Below are 25,035 nucleotides of genomic sequence, written 5' to 3'. Positions count from 1 at the left end.
GCTAAACAACAAGTATTCGTATATGAATCATTGGCATTTTAATAACCTCCTGTACACCTCTAGACATAAATACATTAGTTGTGCACTATTGAACTGTGTTGCTACATAGTTCATTTCATTAACCCACAAGCACACTGTGTAATTGGTGTTGTGTGTGTGTGTGTGAGAGAGAGAGAGAGAGAGAGCACGCGTGTGTGATCTTTGTACCTCTGTGTGCTGTAGATAAAAATATGCCCTTACTGCTGCCCACTCCACTTTCAGAATGGAACCAGGGCATGTATGAGCTGTGTGTGTGATTAGTTCCAGATTTTGTTATTTAAAAAAAAAAAGTGTTGGGAGGGGGGAGCATGTGTGACTTGATCCAAATTGGATTCAGGGTGGTTGGTTCACACTGTTAAACTCTAAGATGTATTTGTTTAAATAAATGCATTCTGGGTATCAGTTGAAGTATACCCTGGACTGATTGCTTTTGTCCTTGGAACATGGCAAAGTTCCACTGCTCTGTTGATTTTCATGCTCTGATACACATAATAATCTTAACTACAACTCTTTGCACTGTTTGTATAGTGACAGAGGGTATTGTTCTTATCATAATGATTTATTCATCCAGGCATGAAAGTAATAGCACTAATAAAAACTTTATCCATGTACACACGTGCGTGCACACACACATTCGTACATAGATGTAGACTCAGGCATGGTTGTGTGGTTAAGAAGTTTGCTTCCAGACTACATAATTTTGAGTTCAGTTACATTGCATGTTACCCTGAGCATGTCTTCTATTATAGCCTTAGGCTAACCCAAGACCTTACAAGTGGATTTGGTAGTAGATAGAAACTGAATGAGCTGGCAGAAACATTAGCGTGCTGGGCGAAATGCTTAGCGGTATTTTGTCTGCCGCTACGTTCTGAGTTCAAATTCCGCCGAGGTCGACTTTGCCTTTCGTCCTTTCGGGGTTGATAAATTAAGTACCAGTTATGCACTGGGGTCAATGTAATCGATTTAATCCATTTGTCTGTCCTTGTTTGTCCCCTCTATGTTTAGCCCCTTGTGGGCAATAAAGAAATAAGAAATAAGAAACTGAATGAATCTCATTATGTGTGTGCATGTGCATCCTCATCTTGACATCGCATGATAGTTCTAAACAGGAGTCATCATGAAAATGGTGTTTTTTATTTCCGGTGAAAATATGCCTCACCATGGGGAAGATATTGGCTTGCAAACAGGTGACAGTTGGCAACCGGAATGGAAAAATGGGCTTTAAAATGATGATCATGTTTTATATATATATAACATCATCATCAATCTGTTTTCCATGCAGGCATGGTTTGACAGGATCTGGCCGACCGAAGAGCTGTCCAGGCTCCAATTGTCTGCTTTGGCATGGTTTCTACAGTTGGATGCCCTTCCTAATGCCAACCACTTTATAGAGTGTACCAGGTGCCTATTCTGTGGCACCAGCATGGGTGCTTTATATATGGCACTGGCACAGGTACTTAAAATGTGGCACCAGACAGGTACTTTCTGACATGTTACCAGTACATTTTATGTATATAATATATATATATGTGTGTGTTTATTTGCTTTTGTCTTATAGATAAAAACAGTTTTGAATTAATATATTTGGTAGAGTACAAATTATTCTTTAACAAGAATTGTCTTGATGGTGACTTTGAAGTTTTGGCAAGCTAAGCCATCATCAGACAGTTCATTGATGGCTTTGCTGGCCGAATTAATACATACATACATACATATACATATATATATATATATATATATATATATATATATAGTGTAGTATATTGCCACTTAAGTGTGGCTGACCCTTAGGGGTGGATGTTACTGTTGCTTTTAGCCCCAGGAGGACATCTCCTCCAGCTGGCTTATCGACACACGACTGTGTCCTGTTTGCCAAGGTTTTTGTCTCTCTCACCAAGGTCATCAGCTGTCGGACGCCGACGAAGGGAAATAACCCTGAAATCCGGATACGTTCGTGCTGCAGATCGAGGTGAGAGGGATAACTTCCCTTGGCAAACAGGACACAGTCGTGTGTCGATAAGCCAGCTGGAGGAGATGTCCTCCTGGGGCTAAAAGCAACAGTAACATCCACCCCTAGGGGTCAGCCACACTTAAGTGGCAATATACTACACTTTATCGTGCAGTTACTGTTAATACTTCATTTAGAGAATTAACATTGCTTGTTTTCACCTTTTCAATATCAGTGAAGAATTTCACTGGAAAAGAAGATATAAGTTTGCCAGGTTTTTGTCTCTCTCACCAAGGTCATCAGCTGTCGGACGCCGACGAAGGGAAATAACCCTGAAATCCGGATACGTTCGTGCTGCAGATCGAGGTGAGAGGGATAACTTCCCTTGGCAAACAGGACACAGTCGTGTGTCGATAAGCCAGCTGGAGGAGATGTCCTCCTGGGGCTAAAAGCAACAGTAACATCCACCCCTAGGGGTCAGCCACACTTAAGTGGCAATATACTACACTTTATCGTGCAGTTACTGTTAATACTTCATTTAGAGAATTAACATTGCTTATATATATATATATATATATATATATATATATATAGATAGATAGATAGATAGATAGATAGATAGATAGATAGATAGATAGATAGATAGATAGATAGATAGATAGATATGTATGTATATATATATGTATGTGTGTGTGTGTGTGTAATTATTAGCAACAGAAGCAATGTTAATACCAAAAAAAGTAATCTTAATATCCAACTTAATGTGGATGTGTTGTTGTTAAAGTGCCAAATAAGCCAGTTGGTTATTTACAACATCAGTGCCTGGAGCACCGCCTTTAGTCGAAGAAATCGACTCCAGGACTTATTCTTTGTAAGCCTAGTACTTATTTTATTGGTCTCTTTTGCCAAACCACTAAGTTACAGGGACATAAACACACCGGCATCGGTTGTCAAGCAATGTTGGGAGACAAACACAGACACACAAACATATGCACATACATACATATATATATGTATATATATATATATATATATATATATATATATATATATATATATATATATGCAACGGGGTTCTTTCAGTTTCCGTCTACCAAATCCACTCACAAGGCTTTGGTCAGCCCGAGGCTATAGTAGAAGATACTTGCCCAAGGTGCCACGTGTAATCATTTTATATAAACTTTTTATGTGATAATTGGTGAGAATGCTTTTATTGTTATTGTATTCTATTTAGAATATGAAATGGAGTTAAGACTTAAAAGAGATTCAGGACTTAGGGAGTAGCTCTATTGCATCATAAATTAATACACACACAATCTGTGTAATATGACTCTATATATATATATAGATCAGAGAGTTTTGAAAGTATCAATCTAATGAATATTGTCATGTTCAAACAGGAAGTCTAATGCAAGCAGTCAGATAGAAAATATATACATCGTGGCTGTGTGGTAAGAAGGTTGCTTCCCAACCACATGGTTCCAGGTTCAGTCCCACTGCATGGCACCTTGGGCAAATGTCTTCTCTATAGCCTTGGGCCAACCAAAGCCTTGTGAGTGGAGTCATTAGATGGAAACTGGAAGAAGCCCATCATATATATATGTGTGTGTGTGTATTTGTGTGTGCATCTGTATTTGTCCTCCCATCACCATTTGACAACTGGTGTTGGTGTGTTTATGTCCCTGTAACTTAGTGGTTTGGCAAAAAAGACCAATAGAATGTATACTAGGCTTCAAAAATAAGTCCTGGAGTCGATTTGTTCGACTGAAACCCTTTGAGGTGGTGCTCCACCATGGCTGCAGTCAGGTGATTGAAACAAGTAAAAGAATATATATATAGAGAGAGAGAGAGAGAGAAAGAGAGAGAGAGAGAAAGAGAGAGAGATGTACACACAAAAGGAAGTCTTAAAATATGAAGTTCTATGAAAGTGTTGATTAATAAAAACAATAATAATAACAGTTTCTCAGCTAATCTCCTCCTTCCCTTAAAATTTTTGGCACAAGGCCCAAGGCCAAAAATTTTTGTGGGAGGAGCTACGGTGGTTTCTAGTATTTTATTTTGTCAACCCTGAAAGAATGAAAGGGAAATTTGACCTTGGTGGAATAATAATAATAGTGATAATGATAATTATGCTAAATCAGTTGACAAATTTATTCTGGTTCCAACCTAGGTAGTCAGCATTCAATATTCCTTCATAATTCTCCATTCTTCATATTGATTCATTAAAGAAAAATCTTTATTTCATCATTTATTTTATTTTGTTCTTCAAAATATTTCAATTTCATTTCAATCCTATCAACTACAACAGCACTTCTTCTATATTCCACAGCAGCTTGCTCTTGCTGTAAATCTCAAAGGATTCCTGTGTGTGATCCACTTAACAATTCTTTTGAGATTCTTTCCCATTTCTCAATGCTTTCAATTGTCTATTTGTCTTCCGCCATTATTGTAATTACCGTTTCATTCAACTCTGAGAATAAATTCTATAACAAGCCACGTTTCTATTCCCAACACTTTATTTAGCTTATTAGAAAATTCAATTAGACCTCTTTTGTAAATGTCTATTATTTTTCTCTTGTCCAAAAAGTCATTAACTACACATGAGAAGTTTGTTGTTGTTGTTGTTGTTGTTGCTGTGTGCATGTATGTTGTTTCATTTTCTTTATGGCAATTTCAATACAGTTCTGTTTGTGAAAGCTTATTTTCCTCTCTGTATGTATGTGTATGTGTCCATCTACTTCCTTGTATTTCATAGTTTTGTTTGCTTTTGTCCCACAGAACTCCTTGGAAATCAAAAACTAAAGCAAGCCTGTGGTGTCTCTTGGAGCCCCACTCCTATCTACAAACACTTCCCCAAACCCCAGTTAGTTCTGCTGCTGTATTGTCAGCTATCTCAACTGACATATGAGATTGGATTAATTTCCTCAAGCTCTAAAGTCAAATATACTTTAAGCACATCTAAACTGTACCAGTATCTTTACTACTCCAGCTTCTACTTTCTTCAGTTATGTATTGAGTGTATGTGACACAAGCATACACACTCTGCTTTTATTTTCCTATTTGAAAGGTAAAGATGCTGAATGCATATTGATACTCCTCCTTATCTCCATGAATAATCAGTTCTAACTCCACTGCAGAATTTTTATACCTCATTTCATTTGCTTTGGTCTCATTACTTGAAGTAGACTTCTGTTTCTCTCTATGGTGAGGTAATTAACAATAAGACAAGTATTCTGGAATTTAAAAACCAAAACAAAAGCACTTGCCACTAGAATTGTAATTGAAGATAAAGGCTAAGGCTTACTCCAAAAACATACACAATTGCTTGACTTGCCCAATGTAGCAGCCAAATCTCACTCAGCAAGATTTTTTTTTTTAGCTAGTTTTAAAATGAACTTCAAATTTTAGAGCAGTATTAACACAGCATAGACAGAATGGCCACAGATGGATGCTATGTAATCATGATTCCTTTTATAATAAGTGTGAGGTGCCTGGCTTAGTGGTTAAGGTATTCAGCTCACAATCCTGAGGTCATGAGTTCAATTCTAGGTGGCACGTTGTGTTCTTGAGCAAGACTCTTTATTTCATGTTGCTCCAGTCCACTCAGCTAGCAAAAATTAAGTAGTACCTGTAATTCAAAGGGCCATCCTTGTCACATCCTGTGTTGTGTTGAAACTCCCTGAGAACTTCATTAAGAGTACATGTCTCTGTGAAATGTTCAATAATGTGATTCATTATTTTTAGAATGATATTGAAGGGTAGGTGCAAGATGCCAGATCTGTCCAGTTTGACCATAAAACAGATAGAATACTTGGGCCAGATATAGCCACTTTAAATGTTAAAAGGTTAAGGGACACCTGACTGGCTCCTTCCAGCATGTATAGGGACCATGCAAGATCTTCGCTGGTTCATAAATATTCCATATGTCCACTTTTCCATGCTAGTATAAGTTAGATACCCCCCACCCTGTTCCTAATACTAACCCTTTTGGTCACGTTTTACAACATGCAAAGATATGGTTTAGTTATTTCAAAAACTAAGATACCCGAGATATTCTGTACTACTTATATTTCACTGTGCAAATTGTAGCACATGAATAAAATTAGTATCAGTAATATTATGAGGTTGAATTACTATTTTCCCCCACCTCTTTGATTTAATGTAAAAAAAAAAAAGAAAAAAAGAACAACCTCATGACTAAAATTGAAATCATTAAGCTAATTAAATCATCTGTCTGCATCGATTAAACCTTTAATTAATTTTTTTTTAAATATATTCCTAACTTTTTCTGCTTTTAGTTTCCATTAATTTTTTTAAGAATGATTATGTAGAAAATTAATTAAATCCTTTTTTTTCTTTTTTACTTTTTAAATATTCCTAAATTAACATTTGTAGTTTGCTTGTATAATAATAATAATAATAATCAAAAGCTGAACCACACGCCAGCCACAGTTAGCTTAAGAAATTTTTTCTTTATTTGCCACAAGGGCCCATACATACAGACCAAATCATGAGAGTATACAAATATGCAATAAATGGGGGCTGAAGGAAAATGTAATATATTAAAACAGGTAAAGGTCTTGAGCTGGCAGAATTGTGAGCCCACCTGGCAAAATGCTTAGTGACATTTTGTTTGTTTTTACACTCTGAGTTCAAACTCCCCCAAGGTCAACTTTGCCTTTCATTCTTTTGGGGGGTATAAGTACTAGCTGAGCACTGAAGTTGATGTAATCAGCTTAACCCCTTCTCTGAAATTCCTAGCCCCATGCCAAAATTTGAAACCAATATATTAAAACAGGTAGAGAATATAGTTCACAAAACAAATATAGGTGACCCATCCCAAAAGACGTAAGATACTGCCACCTAGGCAAAATCAGGACATTGCCATTATTTTTCTTTTTTTTTATTTCAATCATGTTCTGCAAATTGAGTGCTTCAGATTTACCCATGAGCATTTTTGGCTTTAGCTGAGCCTTAACCAGTTGAGCATGTCCCTTAGTGGCTGACAATATGTGCATCTCTGATCATGAGCAGGAGTGGTGAGGGAACAGCATAGCCATGTGTTGAGAGGAATTCTTTAAGGTTTGAATAATTCACTTCTGGAAACATGGGTTTCTTTTTGGACTTGTGGTGCTATTTTCACCAAAATTTTTATATTTTTGCGTTCATTCTTATTGCCCCAACCCCCATCTGCACTTCAACCAGCACAATATTCCTCATGTCCTCTTTCAGAATTCAGCTATTCCCTCAAGTTCTCCCAGGAAGTGGGAAAGATCCTTTTCATGCAAGGATTTCCAGCATCCTACTTGCTTTCTGTTATGGCTTTTCTTTTTCATTTTTTAAATTTTTTTTTTTTTTTTTTTTTTTTTTTTTTTTCCTGTCTCAGTTTCTCGTAGTTCTCCAGGTACCATTATAGCTATCTCTTCTTCCATTGCTGCAAGATATTGGAACAGAATTACTGGTTGAAGAGATTTTGGCTGGCTTTGTGCTGGAGGGTGGTGATGTCAGTGGAGAATATGATTATTCCATTTGTCTCTGCTTCGTTCTTATTACCCTTGGACCTGAAATAAGTGGTTGTATATAACAGGAACAGCAGGTATGGGAAGTAATGAGCATCTGCTGTCTATTAGCCTCTCTCTCTCTCTCTCTCTCTCTCTCTCTCAAATACCTGGTGTGGCTTGGGCTCTTGTGCATTACAAGTGGACTTTCTGCCCTGCACCTTTTGTTTGGTTGGTCATTTCTCTGCTTCTATTATCAACTACAATTCAAGTGTAGTTATTTAGTCTTTAAGAGGTCGTCACATCTGGATGTCCTCCCCCACTCTATCCATTCAGCACCAATGCCTCTAGTTGTGACCCTTATATCTCTTCTCTACCTCCATACTGCAGCACTGTCCTGCAGGTCAGCATATCATTCTCAAGCCCTACCTTAATATATATATATATATATAGATAGATAGATATAGATATACACATGCACACATTTCCATATGCCTTGCTTCCATCAAGAGAATAAACATCTTGTCATACATTGACCAAACTTCTTTTGTGGACAGAACTGTGTCATTTTCTTCCTTGCTTTTATTGGTTAAATACCTTGAGCAAAGAGGTACTCTCTTTTGACACATTTTTTCCATTGTCTGAAAGTGATTTAATCTCTATCACCTATTTGGTGTGCAACATCATTAAATAAGTTGTTGTTGTTGTTGTTAGTGGCAGTGGTGGTAATTTTGTTATTGTCATTTAACATTTACAAAACATTTTTCTTGAGTGCTTCGCAGATTGTAATTTTTTTGTTTTTTACAACTGTATCCATTTGTTTGATTGCCATTTATTTCTTTACATTTTCTTTTCAAAGTTGGAAATATACTACAGAGGCCAGAGCAATATAGGTTACTCTTTGTTATTTATGTTTATCTCTGCTAACAGCTGATATTTAATCAAAATGCTTAAATTAGCAATTCAGTAAAATAAACATCAGACTAAGATAACTTTTGTGCCCCAGCATGGCCATAGTTCGGTGACTGAAACCAGTAAAAGAATAGAAGAGTATGTGGATGTGCTATAGGTTTGTTTGATCAGAGCTGACCTGGAGCTAAACAGCAACTATTTCTGTATCAATGCCTTCACAACCATTTACATATTTTATACTATTTGGGTCATGCACTTCTCTGTGTCCTGTTCTTTTTACTTTCTATCTTGTATTAAATCAGCCCCTTTTCCTTAACCTTCCTCTGGCTTAATCACCACCTAACACCATTTCCTTGTGTTCTCAGCAGTCCTAGACATTGTGAAGTTATGTAAAATTATTTCCATGTCATGACATCATCTCTCATGTCGTACTGATTCAGCCAGTATTTCATGTTAACTCTTAGGCGCAATGTTGGGCTTTAAGAGATTAAACTCTGATCCTTACCTAATCCCCATACATATTCCTTCCCTCTTATTGTCTCTCTTTAACCTATTTTGGGAACCTGGCTAAAGTAATAAAGATTGATAGAGGAGATTAATAGTTTGAAGAGATTAGTTTAATACAGGAATAGATCTTTAAGGGAAGAGAATCAAACAGAATCTACAGCCATTAGAGTTCTTATACAGTATTTGTTTATATGACAGAAATTGTTTGATCCTTTCCCTGGAATCAACTCTCATCCAGTAGACTTAGAATCAAAGATGTGCCAGTCATTTCCATCTCACTTTACATTAAGTTTGATTTGAGAGAGAGATCTGGCTTCTATTTCTGGCAGGTTGGGCACCTATGCAGACACTCTCATTAGCCAGCTGCAACCAAGTTTATCTATTATGGCACTACCAGAGTTTTAGTAGTTTTTTATTTCATCTTTGATTTCTTTTCTTGAGACAGTCTTTGTTGAAGCACTTTTCACAACTGGTTTTGCCATTCTTAGTGTTATCCATACAGAAGGATGCAACTGCTGTTTGTTGCTCTGACAAATTAGAAGGCAACACACATTGTACAATGTCTGTAACTGTAAGGTATTAACTCATGGTGTTATAATCAGTAGGTCAACCTTGTCAGCTCCTCATAAATTATGAATTAACACTTTTTTCCTAGCTCTGCTATAGGCTTAAACTCTACATGGTGGTCTATTAAGCTGTACTGCTGTTATTAAATACCAGATTAACCAGCCATATCCAACCCAATTATTCTACCTGCTTTACATTCAAACTGACTAAATCTGACCTCTTATACCTACCCTACAATGTCATTCTAAAAATTAGCAATAACATCATCAAATTTACAAGATAATGCCTGATTAATTTGAAACAATGTGAATAAATAAGCATTACATTTGACAGAGTAATGTAAATGCTAAAGTGTTAAGTGGATTGGTAAAATCCATTAAGTGCTTGTGGTATTTAGCTTTAGGAGTCCAAATCTTGGCATGATGAGTTTAACGTTTCATCTCTTTTTGTGGCCAAAATAAAATACCAATCAAATATTGGAGAAAATTGAATTGATTATACATATTTCTCCCCAGAATGTGTAAATGTGTGCCTATACTAGAAATTAGCATAAACCAGATTAGAGCAAACATCTGACATTTTTTTCAATGCTAAGTACACACACTACGCACATGTTGTCATTTGTACCTTTTTATTGATACACAGCATATATAAATCACATTCATTAATCATCAGCTTACTTTGAAAGAACATGTCATTTGATTGGTTTTTTTTTTTTTTTCTCTTTAATTGAGAACTGGCTGGAACTCCATTGGTTATGATGACAGGTGTTACAGTTGATCCAATCAGTGGAACAGCCTGCTTGAGAAATTAACATTCAAGTGGCTAACACTCCACAGATACACATAACCTTAACATAGTTTTCAAGGAGATTTAGCATGGCACAGAATGTGACATGGTTGGCCCTTTGAAATAATACAGGTACAACTTAATTTTTGCCACTGGAGTGGACTGGAGCAATGTGAAATAAAGTATCTTGCTCAAGAATACAATGAACCACTGGTAGTTGAACACACAACCTTACTCTCATGAGCTAAAATACCCTAACCACTAAGCCACATCATCATCATCATTGTTTAATGTCCGCTTTCCATGCTGGCATGGGTTGGACGGTTCAACTGGGGTCTGGAAAGCCAGGAGGCTGCACCAGGCTCCAGTCTGATCTGGCAGTGTTTCTACAGCTGGATGCCCTTCCTAATGCCAACCACTCCGAGAGTGTAGTGGGTGCTACACACATCTTCACAATTAAGAACTGATTTAATTATTAATGGCATGGATTCTTTCTTTCATTTCATTCGATTAATATCATTTTAAGACACTTTTGGAAGAATTTACTGGTTACATTGTTCCTTTCAGCTTGCTCAATGGCAAAATTTGTTAACTGTTGTATGGTTCAATTATTCTAATTGTTATAATTTTATTCCAAGCAGAGTGAGCGCACGCACACACACACACACATACACACATGCATACACTACCACCATTGAGAGTTCAGCTTGCTAGAAGTAGCAGTTAAATCTCTCCCAAATTATACCTTGCCAGATTAAAGAAATGAGTGCATTAAGAATAATGTAGTCCAAGAGACCTTAAAAAAGGTGTTCATAGATGAAATGTTTCTGATTGTGGGTTTGCTCATCAAGATTGACCTGAGACTAAATTGCAGCAGACTGTTAGAGATTGTTGTTCTATGTCTCACACTCCCTTTAGCATTCAAAACCAGCCTTATCCAGCCCAAATATTCTACCTATTTTATGTTCAAACTGGCCTGATCTGGCCTCTCGCACCTACCATACCATGTCATTCTAAAAAATAAACAATCACATCAAAGTCTTGTAGCTTCAAAATATTGTATGATTTATTCAAAACAATGTGAATAAACAAGCTTTACATTTGACAGAGTAAGGCACAAGTGTGGATGTGTGGTAAGAAGTTAGCTTCCTAATCACATAGTTCTGGGTTCAGTCCCACTGCGTTGTACTTTAGGCAAGCATCTTCTACTATAGCCTCGGGCTGACCAAAGCCTTGTGAGTGGATTTGTTAGACGGAAACTGAAAGAAGCCTGTTGTATGTGTGTATGTTTATTCCTCACCACCACTTGACAACCAGTGATGGTTTGTTTGTGTCCCTATAAGTACTAGGGTCAATTCATTCGACTAAGAATTCTTCAAGGCGGTTCCTCAGCATGGCCACAGTCTAATGACTGAAACAAGTAAAAGATAAAAGATATTGATGCTTTTGTTTTCTTGTGTATCTATTTTACAACCGTAGTCATCATCATCATCATCATCATCATGAATAAAGTGATTTATGATATGGAATTAAGTAACCTTAAGTTCCAGTCCAAATTCCATTGAGGTCTTATTAACTATTCCTCCTTTTGTCCTTTTAAGATAGTGTTGCCTATAAATTAATATACTCTGTGGTCATCGGTTCAATTAATTATATCTCCCAAACCAAGCAAAATAGACCTTGTCTTATTACTGAAAGGAAATATTCCAGCTATTAAATATTTTCTCTTCCCTCGTTAAATTTACTGTCCTGGTTTTCTTTTTTTTCTTTTGTTAATGTTTTTATAACAATACCATCAAATATTTATCTATTCCATTCTCCCCATCATCACCACCACTACCACTACTGCATTAAAGAACCACAACGCAGCTTCCCTTTCTCACAACTGCCCCCCCCCCACTCTCTCATATCTTGCCCCCAAACCCTGACTCTGCCATCAATAGTGAAGTTCTTTGATCATGTATATAGTTCTACTTTTATCCTTAAACAAAACTGTAGTTTTAATGCCTCAGTAGTGGTCAACAGCTGCTGTGCTCTGAAGCTGATTGCAGCCAGAATGGAAGGTATTAGTGAGACAATTACAGTATTGGTGGTGGTCGGTATTCATAATGGTATTAGTGGTAATAGTACTGGTAATAATGCTATTAGTGGTCACAGCATTGCTGAAGGTATTGGTTGTGGTGGTGATGGTGGTCATAGTGATGTTAGAGGTCACAGTATTAGTGGCAGTATCGATGGTTATGGCAGTCAGCTTTAGCGCGGGCAGGTATTGGCCCCAGTATCGATGGTGGTGATATTGGTGAGGTACTGATGGTGCAGTAGCAGCAGCAGCATCATCAACTAATGATACAGTACTGGTGGTAGTTGTGATATCAACAGTGACAATCAAGTATTATTAGCATTGGTGTAGGAGGTAGTATTGAGGAGTATTGGGATCTTCCTAGTTGTAGTTGTGGTGGTGGTCATGGAAGCAGTTTATGTTGTTGTGGTTGGCGGTGGTGGTGGTGGTGACTACAGTGTTATCAGCAGTGGTATTGTTTCCAGTGATGATGATGATGATGATGATGGTGGTGGTGGTGGTGGTGGTGGTGGAGGCGGAGGGATGTTACTATATAGTATTGTTGGCAGTGGTATAACTTGTAATGATGGTGGTGGTGGTGGTGGCTACAGTGTTATTAGCAGTGGTATTGTTTCCAGTGATGATGATGATGATGATGATGGTGGTGGTGGAGGCGGAGGGGTGTTGCTATATAGTATTGTTGGCAGTGGTATAACTTGTAAAGATGATGGTGGTGGTGGTGGCGGCAGCGGTGAGGAAGTCGAAGAATCCCCCCCCCCGTTTCCTCATCTACCCTTCTCCCCTATCACTTCACAAACCATTATTAATATGAGTGTCGGTGGGAGTGGGAAGGCTGGGGGTAGAGCAAGAAGAAAACTATTATTCAGAGTGTCAGCTGTGCTGGACAACTTTAATTATATACTCAGCCTAACATCACAAGAGATAATGCATTTTTTTGTATTTTATTCTTTTTTTGTTATATTATTATTATTATTTTTTTTTTTTTTTGTATTTTCCATCCCTTTTATCTTTCCACCACCTCTTCACTCACTGTACATACATACACACCATCAATCACCTTCCCTTGCTCCCCCACACACACATACACTCACCTACCTACCTCACATTTGTCACACCCCCAACTCACTCCCTTCATTAATGCTGCATTTGAAATATATGGCTCTATAAACCCTAATCTCACACACTACCACATCTCCCACCCCACCCCACCCCCGTGTGTGTGTGTGTATTGCTAGGAAAGGGACTTTGTTTATTTCTTGATGCAGAGGAAATATTTGATTGTAGATATATTTCTTTTCAATTGAACTTACATAATAATGATGATAATAATAATAATAATAACAATAATAATAATAATGATGATGATGATGATGATGGACCTTGCTTACCTACCTTTCTGACAATTACAAGAAATCTAAAAAAAAAAAAAAAGAAAGAAAAAAGCAGCACTTACAACTTTTTTCTGTCTTGTCTGGAACAACGTTTGTTACCTTCTAATTAATTTCATGTTCTTCTTTAATCATTGATTACATGAAATGTGTACATTTCACATTCAGTAATTATGATAATTAGAGCCTTTTGTAAGGCAGTAGCTGACTGAAACAATAAGATGAAAATACTTGTTTTGTTTTTCCTGAGATTTTTTTGTGTGTTTTTTTTTTGCTTTGGTTTTGGGGTGGGGGGGTTCTTTTAATTTTAGTTTATGTTTCCATCTTTCTTTCATTTCTGGATTCAAATGTCACAAGGATCAACTTGCCTTTCACTCTAACTATCCTGGATTGTACTGGATTTTTGATGCAATAATACTCTGTTCCTTTCTTCAGTCGCAGTTGTCATTTTGGCATCAGTAGCACTTTTGTGTTGTTGTCATTGCTTAGACTTTAAGTCAGCTTTGATCCAGCAGACAAACCTACTATCAAAGGCAATCCATATCTAGAACTACTTTATCTAACGTATTCTTTATTTTCCCAGAACAGTAAAGTGTGGGTTTAGAAAGATTTGGCTACCCATGGATGTGTAGTTAAGAAGCTCATTTTGCAGCCTTGTGGTTTTGGGTTCAGTCCCATTGGGCAGCACCCTGGGCAAGTGTTTTCTGTTATAGTCCCCAGACAGCCAGTGCCTTGTGAGTGAACTTGAGTAGAAATTGGAAGTTTGTCATATATATATACATATACACACACACACACACACACACATGCACACACACACACGCACACACACAAACGTGCGTGAGTGGACAAACGAAAGAAAGTGGCACTCAACACATTTGGTAAGAGTTGCATATATAATTTAACCCTCAACATTTGAACGTGCTCAAATATTCTGTCTCTTTTATGTTAAAACTGGCCAGATCCAGCCTCTCATACCTACCCTGCAATGTCATTCTAAAAATAAACAATCACATCATTGCTATCTTGAAGCTACAAGATACTACATGGTTGATTTTTTTTTTTTTTAATTTGGATAAATTAAGCATTAAATTTGATAAATTAATCTGACTGCTGAAGGGTTAATAACAGTTTGACTCAACTCCATGCAACAAGTACCAGACATAAGTCCTGGGGTCAATTTGTTCAACTAAAATCCTCCAAGATGATGCTCTAGCACAGCTGCAGTCCAATAACTGAAACAAGTTTTAAAAAAAAAAAAAGGTTAAAAAAAAAAGCTCAAACAACCATGTAGAGTTCTATCTGTCTGGCTCATTCATTATAGTTTATTATTATTCATGAGATAAATATCTGCCATGATATTAGTCAGGGATGGCAAAGACAACAGAATGACTGGGGAAATATTTTTTGCTTATATTTAATATCCTATGATCCCAATCCCTCAAATTAAAGGTTTGAGTTTAAATCAATATGATAAACATCAATAAGACTGGATTGAGTCCATTGATTCTACTCTCACTACCCATATGTAAATTCAGCCTCTTGTGCAATAAGAAACAGTCCATTTATATAAAACGTATATTCATCTATATTATATAATGAATGTCATTCATCATCATTTAGCATCCATTTTCAATACTGGCATGGGTTACACTGTTTGATAATTTGACTGGAACTGGTGAGCCGGACAGCTGCACCAAGTTCCTGTCAGTTTTGGTTTGGTTTTTACAGCTAGATGCCCTTCCTAATGCCAACCACTTCACAGAGTGTACTTGGGTGTCTTTTACATGTCACCAGCACAGGTACTTTTCACATGTTACCTTCACAGGTGCCTTTTACATGTCACCGGCACAAAAACATATCAAGCCATGGGGAAATATTACCTTGCTTGGAAACAGGTGAGAGTCGGCGACAGGAAGAAAATTTGCCTCAATAAACTCTGTTCATGCAAGTATGGAAAAGTAGACATTAAAATGATGGTGATGTTATAGAATTTTTATTTTATTTTCCAGTGATATAAAACACTAATCAATATTTTTCTGTATTTTATGTACTAATTATTATTTCCTAGTATATAAATGTATTGTCACTTACCCCAGCACAGACATAGCTAATTGGCTGGAACCAGGAGAATAAAAATATTATTACTTATGTGTTTTTGTATTTTCATGATAGTCTATCATGTTAAGTTTGTTTCTTTGCTGTTGTTGTTGTTGTGGCTTATGTAAAACCCATTTACATAAAAGTCTTCTAACGTTCCTTTTATCTTTTCTTCCTTATCTTTTAGCCTTTCCATGCGCCAAGTTTTGGAGATGAGGACTTCAACATTCCACCTTTAGGGCTGGCTGATTCTGCCTTGAACTATCAGACACGAGCCTTACATGGCCAGCAAGTTCTGGACATTGAACTAAACAACCTCACACAGCCTCTGTCACATTCCTCGGACTTGTCAGTTGACTGTTCTGTACTGGACTCACTCAACCAGAACCAACAGTCATTGATACCAAAGTTCCCTCCACAGAACTCACTGGACGTGCCTGATATCAGTGTGTTAAACAGCGTTATGTCGACCTCGGAAAGTACATACCCTACTGACACGGTGACGACGTCATGTCCTACAGACCTGGGTGGCCTCTACTCAGCAAACTTGTCGCACCCACCAGAACTAATGCAGAGAGAACAGCAGCCTTTGTTGACCATCAGCCACTCACAGGTGACCACACAGTTAGGATTCCAGACTGCCATCAAGCAAGGATCACCAGCCACGTCAAATTCCACGTCTTCACCAAGCCGCGAGAGCAGCGACGATAGTGATGATAGTGTCCCTTTGGCGCAGGTCAGTTGTTTTATATTTGTCTATTATGCTAGAATTAATTTGACTGAACCCCTTTCCTGTACCTATGCTAGAAATTGTCATTGTTATTATTATATAAGGGCAGTGGATTTACAGAATTGGTACTTCTTGTATTGCCATTCACTTGGAAAGGATTGAACCAGCTCCAACCAGTGAAGTCACAGCATCGGAAACAAGCCAAGCATGCTCAATGGTTACGGACATATGACATGGAGATTGCCAACTAGTTGCAATTCTGATGACAGGTACCAGATATAGATTTATCAGAGTGCCAGAGAAAAATATCCTGTGCTATTTAGATATGTCTATGTTCTGAGTTCAAATCCTACCAGGAATCAGCTTTGCCTGTCATTTTATTGAGGTCAATAAACTACAGTATCACTGAAGTCCTGGGGTTAATTGAATCAACAATACTCTCTCTCTCTCTCAAAATGTATGATTTATTCTACCATAAATTCAGAATGTGATCTTTTCTCTTCCAAATGATAAAGATCCATAGAATTATGTGAAATTTGCTTTCTTGAGTAGGACGCTCAAGGAATTGGGTTTATTGCTGCAGACTAATGAAAAACTCATCAGTTCCACAGTGCTGGCACTACCTGCAAATGTAAATTACGCAGCACAGAACACATGACACCTACTCACATCTAGGGGGTCTGCACCACCCAATATGAACCATTTTGTGGTGTACAACTATGTGAACTGTGTCATCTAGTTTGCATGCTAACCACCTAGTAAATAAGGGAGCCTTTATATTGTTGCTCAATCTACTAGAAACAGCAACCAAATCTCACTCATCTTGCACCTTGCTATTTTTAGCCCTTTTGCATTCAGGTTATCATCAAATGTAATAATTATTTATTCGCATTGTTTTGAATTCATCATGCCACATAAAAAGCACCCAGTGCACACTGTAGAATGGTTGGCATTAGGAAAGACATCCAGCTGTAGAAACCATGCCAGAACAGACAGTGGAGTTTGATGCAGCCCCTAGCCTTACCAGTTCTGGCCAAACCCATGCCAGCATGGAAAATGGACATTAAATGGTGATAATGATGACGACGATAACGAAGCATTAAGATTTCAATGATGTGACTGTCAGCTGATTGTCTGGTCATCTGTGCTCTCCATGAAATGTGAAGAAGGAAACAATTTTTTATACATTATTTATTCTTTTATTTGTTTCAGTCATTTGACTGCTGCCATGCTGGAGCACCGCCTTTAGTCAAACAAATCGACCCCAGTGCTTATTCTTTGTAAGCCTAGTACTTACTCTATCGGTCACTTTTGCCGAACTGCTAAGTTACAGGGACGTGAACACACCAACATCAGTTGTCAATCGATGGTGGGGGGGGGGGACAAACACACACACACACACACATATATATATATATATACGTTTCCATCTACCAAATCCACTCACAAGGCTTTGGTCGGCCCGAGGCTATAGTTGAAGACACTTGCCGAAGGTGCCACACAGTGGATTGAACCAGAACCACGTGGTTGATAAGCAAGCTGCTTACCACACAGCCACTCCTGCACCTATGTATAAATGTGTATGATTTGTAGTAGTGATATTTTCTGGGGTTGTTTGTAGGTCAGCTCAGTTTGTGTAAACCTATGATTTGGAGGCAGCAGACTGGGGATTTAACCAGCAATTAAGCTATTTCCATCTTGTTTTTATGCTGAGGCATCCTACTCTAAGATTTAGAACTTGAAGGTGTAGTCTTCACTTTAACCCTTTTGTTACGATATTTCTATTGAAATGCACTGCCTTTCTTTCAGTTAATTTTAAAACCGGTGAAGAATTTATTAAAATAATTTTGTTCTTATTAAGCTTGTGTTTGGAATATAAATTAACACAAAATTTTGATTGGAGATTTTAATTTAGTTCATTTTAAAACAGTGAATTTGTATCATAGAATCAGGAGTGATCTGAGGCAGGTTGGTATCAAAAAGGTTAACTCTTTTTATACCAACCCACCTGAGAATGCACATTGTTCTATGATACAAACTTCTTGGTTTCACCCTTTAGTATTCAGATTCCTCTGTCAAATGTAATGATTATTTATTCACATTGTTTTGAATTAATCATGCATTGTCTGATAGCTTTGGGAGTTCGATAATGTGATCATCGCATTTTTAGAATGACATTGTAGGGTAAGTGTGAGAGATCAGATCTGGCTGGTTTGAACATAAACCGTAGAATATTTGGGCTGAATATGGCCAGTTTAAGTGCTAAAGGGTTAAAGAAATCTAAATTAAAATCTTCCATCAAAATTCCATGTTATTTTACTAAATTCATTATTTTCAAAATTAATTGAAATGATGGCAGCATGTTTCAAATTAAATATGGTAATGAAAGGGTTAAGGTAGTATTTTAGCCAGCTTCATCGGGCATATTGAGACACAAATATGTCAGATTGTTGTCATTTAATCCCAGGTCAACCTTGATGGAATAGACCTGTGATCACAGGCATCTCTACCATGTCTATCCTATCTTCTTAGAGGTATCTGGGACTACATATCCAACGTGTTCTCCTTTTTTATTAAGATGATAGTGAGGAATGATGAGGGAGATTTAGCTGTTATTTCTAACAGGTTGAAAAATCATATAGAAGCCTCTCCCATAATATCAGGTAGAAATGAAAGGCTGTAATTATTCATTTCCAATTATCTTTCTAAATTTTCCAACTCCTTGGTTGGAATCTGATTACCGTTATCTAGAAATCTCTTTGTGTTCACTTCCATTTTATTGCTCTGAACTATATTAATTAACCATAACGACTAAGGACTTCTTTTCATGTGACCTTTAATGTGTATAAAATTAAAGTGTTCAACTCCTAATTATATTGCCACAAATTCAACCCTGTAGTTGCTGTCTTCTGTCTCCACACTCTGCAGAAAAGTACTTGGCTTTGTTTGCCATGATTTTTCACTCTCACTTAAATGGTTTGTGGTAGAAAGAACATCCACCTATTGAAACGTATATAAGTATGTAAATGTGTAACCATCAACACTTACACATGAATGTACACAAATATCAAAAATACTAAAAAAAAAAAAGAATTAATAAAAATCAAGCGACTGCTATCAAGGCTATGCTTGAAGATATTTGCCCAATATGTTGTGTAGCTAGCTTAATTTTGGACGACATGATTGTAAAGCAAACTTGTTTTGGTCATTCAACTATCCACCTACTCCTGCTTATACACATACAAACAAATCATTATCATCATCGTTTAACGTCCGCTTTCCATGCTAGCATGGGTTGGACGATTTGACTGAGGACTGGTGAACCAGGTGGCTACACCAGGCTCCAATCTGATTTGGCACAGTTTCTACAGCTGGATGCCCTTCCTAATGCCAACCACTCCGAGAATGTAGTGGGTGCTTTTACGTGCCACCGGCACGAAGGCCAGTCAGGCGGTACTGGCAACGGCCACGCTCAAAATGGTGTTTTTTACGTGCCACCTGCACAGAAGCCAGTCCAGCGGCACTGGCAACGATCTCACTCGAATGTCGCCAGGAAGGCAACGCTGGTAACAATCACGCTCAAATGGTGCTATCTACGAACTACCGGCACGGAAGCCAGACAGCTGCTCTGGCAATGATCACGCTTGAACGGTGCTGTTAGCGCTCCACTGGTACAGGTGTTATCATGATTTCGCTTAATCTGTGTGTGTGTGTGTTGAAGAAACCTGTAATTCATCCATCAACATTGTCTACACCTCTATACATGTATTGATACTGATGTGAATTTTTTGCACAGGGCCAGCAATTCCAGGGGAGGGGTTAAATCAATTACATCAACCTCTGTCCTCAACTGCTTCTTATTTTATCGACCCCGATAGGATGAAAGACCAAGTCGACCTTGACAGAAATTGAACTCAGAATGTAAAGACAGACAAAATGCTGTTAATCATTTAGCCTGGCATGCTAACGATTCTGCCAGCTCCCCCCCCCCTTTATGCATGTATTAATATTATCTTCTACTCTATTAAAGCAGTGAGCTGGCAGAGTCATTACTGTGCTGTTCAATATGCTTAGCAACATTTCATCTGTCATTACATTTGGAGTTCAAATTTTGCCAAGGTCGACTTTGCCTTTCATTCATTTGGGGGTGGGGGGTCAATGAAAAATAAGTACCAGATGAGCAGTGGGGTCAATGTAATCAACTTGCCCCTGCACTGAAATCGCTGGCCTTGTGCCAAAATCTGAAACCAACATTATCTTCTACTCTTCAAAGGCAGCAAGCTGGAAGAATTGTTACCACATTGCTCACAGTGCCCAGCAGCATATCATCTGTTCTATATTTAAGAGATGAGGAAATTATTTATATTTGACAGATATTTGTCCTCATCTTGTTTGTTGTTAACACAACGTTTCGGCTGATATACCCTCCAGCCTTCATCAAGTGTCTTGGGGAAATTTTGAACCACTACGCCATATGCCTGTGGGCATATGGTGTAGTGGTTAAGAGTGCGGGCTACTAATCCCAAGATTCCGAGTTTGATTCCAAGCAGTGACTTGAATAATAATAGTAATAATAATAATAATAATAATAATAATAACAACGACATCAAAAAATACCTAAGGAATAAGAACCCAGGTTCGAAATTTCCCCCAAGACACCTGATGAAGGCTGGAGGGTATATCAGCCGAAACATTGTGTTAACAACAAACAAGAGGAGTACAAATATCCGTCAAATGTAAATAATGTAAATAATGAACATATCATCTGTTGTTACGTTCTGAGTTCAAATTCCATCAAGGTTGACTTGCCTCTCATCCTTTAGAAGGTAGATGAAATAGGTACCAGTTGAGTGCTGGTTTGATGTAATCGTCTCTCTCTCTACTGTTAACAATGTTTGCTTTATACATATATATGGGAAAATGAATAGGAATGGCTTTTCTAATAATCTTTCCACTTTGATAATTAGGTGTTTTGTAAACTTATTAACATCTAATTATTAAAGTGGAAGAATTATCAGAAAAGCCATTTCTACTCATTTTTTCGAACATATAATACTGTACCAAGGATTTTCTATTTCTTATTCTACTGCATATACATACATACATACATATATATATATATATATATATATATATATATATATATATATATATATATGCATACAACTCTTAATATTGTGCTTTCTTCCATTACAGCTTGCCAGCATCAAAAGGACGGCAGCCATGGAAACATCTATGGAAACCTGTACAATAAAGAAACAGAAAGCACCCAAAAAGAAGAAGAAGAAAGATCCAAATGAACCACAGAAGTAAGTTCTTGTTAAATTTCTGGTTCTAAACAGTCTGTCTCCCATGTTTGTTGTTGTTTGACTTTTGATCAGAACTGAGCAAGGTCATCCTAACTTTATTTTTGTTGTTTTTCTGTATTATTTCAAGCTGTGATCTACACTATTCAACGTGTTTTTCTATTTTTGTCTCTTTTCTTTTTAACTTAGTAGGATGTTATTTAAAGGTGATTTAGTTGCTATTTCTTACAAATCAATTGACAACTTATCTCTGAGGTAGCAAACCTCTTGCTCACATTCAATTTTAAAACTGCCCACTGAGAAATTTTGTAAAGTTGTATACTTATAGTTGTAGTCAAAAGTTTGGAACATTTTAAAAAAATTAAATTTGTTATGTCCAATATATACTCTGGCCAAATATAACTTGGGGAATTTAGCATAAAAATTCTAATTTTCAGACCTGTAATCCAAACTTTTGGCTAAGTAATAACATATTGCAAATTAAATTTTACTTTGGGCATTTAATATAAAAATTTTAATTTTGAGACCTATGTTTCAAACTTTTGGCCATGACTGTATGAATTTGTAAAAATGAAGATTCATTATCTTTCTCATATCCATTTATACACTAGGAATTCATCCTTACTACTAAAACAGTCCCACCCTTGACATAGAGAAACTTTCATTAGTTTGTGAGTGACAACTGTAGTAATGTTAGTGGTTATTATTAGCCCAGGTCAGCCCTGTTGACCTGACTGCAAAAGTTTCAGTGATAGGTGATGAGATTTTAAAAACAGTCTGGGTAAGATAAACTGCAAATCGCAATGAAAGATAAACCGCAAGTGCCTAATGAAAATAACCTTGAATTTTTGTTAGTAGTGCAGCCCACCTGATAATGAGCTGTGTCTCATACAACCCACTTCTTGCAAAAGGTTGGCCTGCTTGATTGGGAGTTGGCCCACAGCTTTTACATCTCAGGTGTGGTGAATTTCTCTGTTTGTTTTAACAGTGTGTTTTATCCCTTTAGCTTTCAGATTACTCTGTCAAATCTAATGCTTGTTTATTCACTTTGTTTTGAATTAATCATGCATTATCTCATAGCTTTGAAATTGTGATGATGTGATTGTATAATTTTTTAGAATGACATCGTAGGGTAAGTGGTGAGAGGCCAGATTAGACTGGTTTCAACATAAAACAGGTAGACTATTTGGGCCAAATATGGTTGGTTTAAATGCTAAGGGGTTATACTCCTTTGTGTGTGGGGGCAGAGTGGCCATGAGGTCAGTATCAATTTTGTTATCTGGTTTGCTCTGTAGAGATTAACAGATTGTCAATGATGTCAGTGGTGGTGGTCATAGAATTAGACAAGGTCAGTTTATGAGTCAAGACTCATAATAACATTGTACTCTGTTGACAACTTAACACATTTTAGACTTAGTGTTCTTATTGATATTTCAGTGGGGATGGTCAGGTAGTTTGCCTGATCATTAGTTCTTTTCATTAGTTCTCCCCTATCATAACCAAGACCATGCCTCAGCAGCACAGTTGTGTACTTTTTTTTTATTTTTGTGGTGGCCTTCAATAATTTATTCTCTAAATTATTCTGTCATTCCACACCTGTGTCAACCACTGTACAAAATAGCACATTTACTTAACAATTCTCTTATCACTACTTTGGCAAACACGGTAAAATCTATGCTTCCAGATGAGGTCATAAGACACAAACATGTCTGAAGTTAACTCTCATATTTGTCAAAATAATTAAAGCAATATTAGTCAATGACTGGATCTTCCTTTTCCCTTCAGGTCTCTCTTGGTTCATTCTAACAATTTCCTATGTAATTTCTTTCTTTTTGTGTGTGTGTGTGTATATAAATATATATATTTACTCTTTTTAATATTGGTTTGGAGAAACTATGAGATATGTCAGATTTTCTTTTCCGAGAAGCTTCTCAATCTTACACCCTTTATGCCTCAATATTGGTATTCTGATCAATACTAAATTATCCCTTAACCACCATTCAGTTTCATTTACTTGGATATCCATTCCTCTATACACCCACACTAACTAATCCCCCTCCCCTCGCTTGTTAGCCCTCTCTCTCATATGTGTGTCCATGTACATAAGTGTGCTAGTTTTTCCTTACTCCTTTATATCTGTAAGAATGAGAAAACGGTACCTCCAGCTAAATTTAGCCAAACATCCCTAATATACGATATGCACTCATGTATATGCCAGCACACACAGACACACAATTACGTATTCTCCTACACACTCCAACATTTATATGCACACTGTTATATTTGTATGTGCGCACACACACACTCTTTATTCACATACTTAAAGAAAGTCCTACATTTTACATACAACACACATGTACACACACATTCATATTTACGTACAAGCACATTGATATATGCACACAAAGTCTGCTTGTGTTTGTTTTAGTGTTGTAAGGTGTTGTGTCACAGGAAGAACATTTATATTTTAGTTCCTGGACACACTGTGCCTCAGGAAAGGACATCATTGTACAAAATATATTGAAATGCTTACATCTATTCATCTATTCACTGTCTTTATTATCATGTTAAGGGAAGCCAATGTGCAAGCCTCTAACTGGATACCCAACCTTCCTAAAATAGCTGCCAAATTTTCCCTCAACACCCCACCATCTCAGTAGGAGAGGAAACATTAGCTAGCATAGTCCTTGATGCCTATAACAAATGTTGGTGGTCATAACTGGAAAGGCTTTTAATCTTAGATCTGTTCACTTAGAATTGACTGGGGTGGGGTGTAAACAATAATGGCAATATGTTAGATATGAGAAATTATTATGATTATTATTATTAATCAAATTCCGCTGAGGTCCACTTTATCTTTGATCCTTTTGGGGTCAGTATATCAAGCACCAGATGTAATTGACTTACCTCCTCCCACAAAATTTCAGACTGTGTGCCTTTAATAGAAAGGATTATTATTATTATTATTATTATTATTATTATTATTAAGGCAGCGAGCTGGCACACTGGGCAAAATGTTTAACAGCATTTCGTCCATCCTTATGTTCTAAGCTCAAATTCCACCTAGGTTGACTTTGCCTTTCATCCTTTCAAGGTTGATGAAATAGTACCAGTTATGCACTGGGGATGATGTAACTGACTAGTCCCCTCCCCCCAAATTTTAAGCCTTGT

At 37.2% G+C, this 25,035-nt stretch overlaps 1 protein-coding gene across 2 annotated transcripts in view; it reads left to right on the top strand.

The window, feature by feature from the left end:
- The window catches only part of LOC106869970 (thymocyte selection-associated high mobility group box protein TOX), a 142,401-nt gene that overhangs the window by 85,458 nt on the left and 31,908 nt on the right, over nucleotides 1-25,035 (top strand). For both annotated transcript variants that reach the window (XM_089338223.1, XM_089338224.1), the window contains exons 2-3: nucleotides 16,016-16,564; nucleotides 21,755-21,867. In XM_089338223.1, coding sequence (XP_089194349.1) covers nucleotides 16,016-16,564; nucleotides 21,755-21,867 — 662 coding nt within the window. The remainder of the gene's footprint in view (nucleotides 1-16,015; nucleotides 16,565-21,754; nucleotides 21,868-25,035) is intronic.

This window comes from Octopus bimaculoides, chromosome 20, assembly GCF_046866305.1.
Source record: "Octopus bimaculoides isolate indiv1 chromosome 20, ASM4686630v1, whole genome shotgun sequence".
Lineage (NCBI taxonomy): Eukaryota > Metazoa > Mollusca > Cephalopoda > Octopoda > Octopodidae > Octopus > Octopus bimaculoides.
The sequence above is the reverse complement of the archived record's forward strand: the minus strand, read 5'-3'. Positions and strand labels throughout refer to the sequence as shown.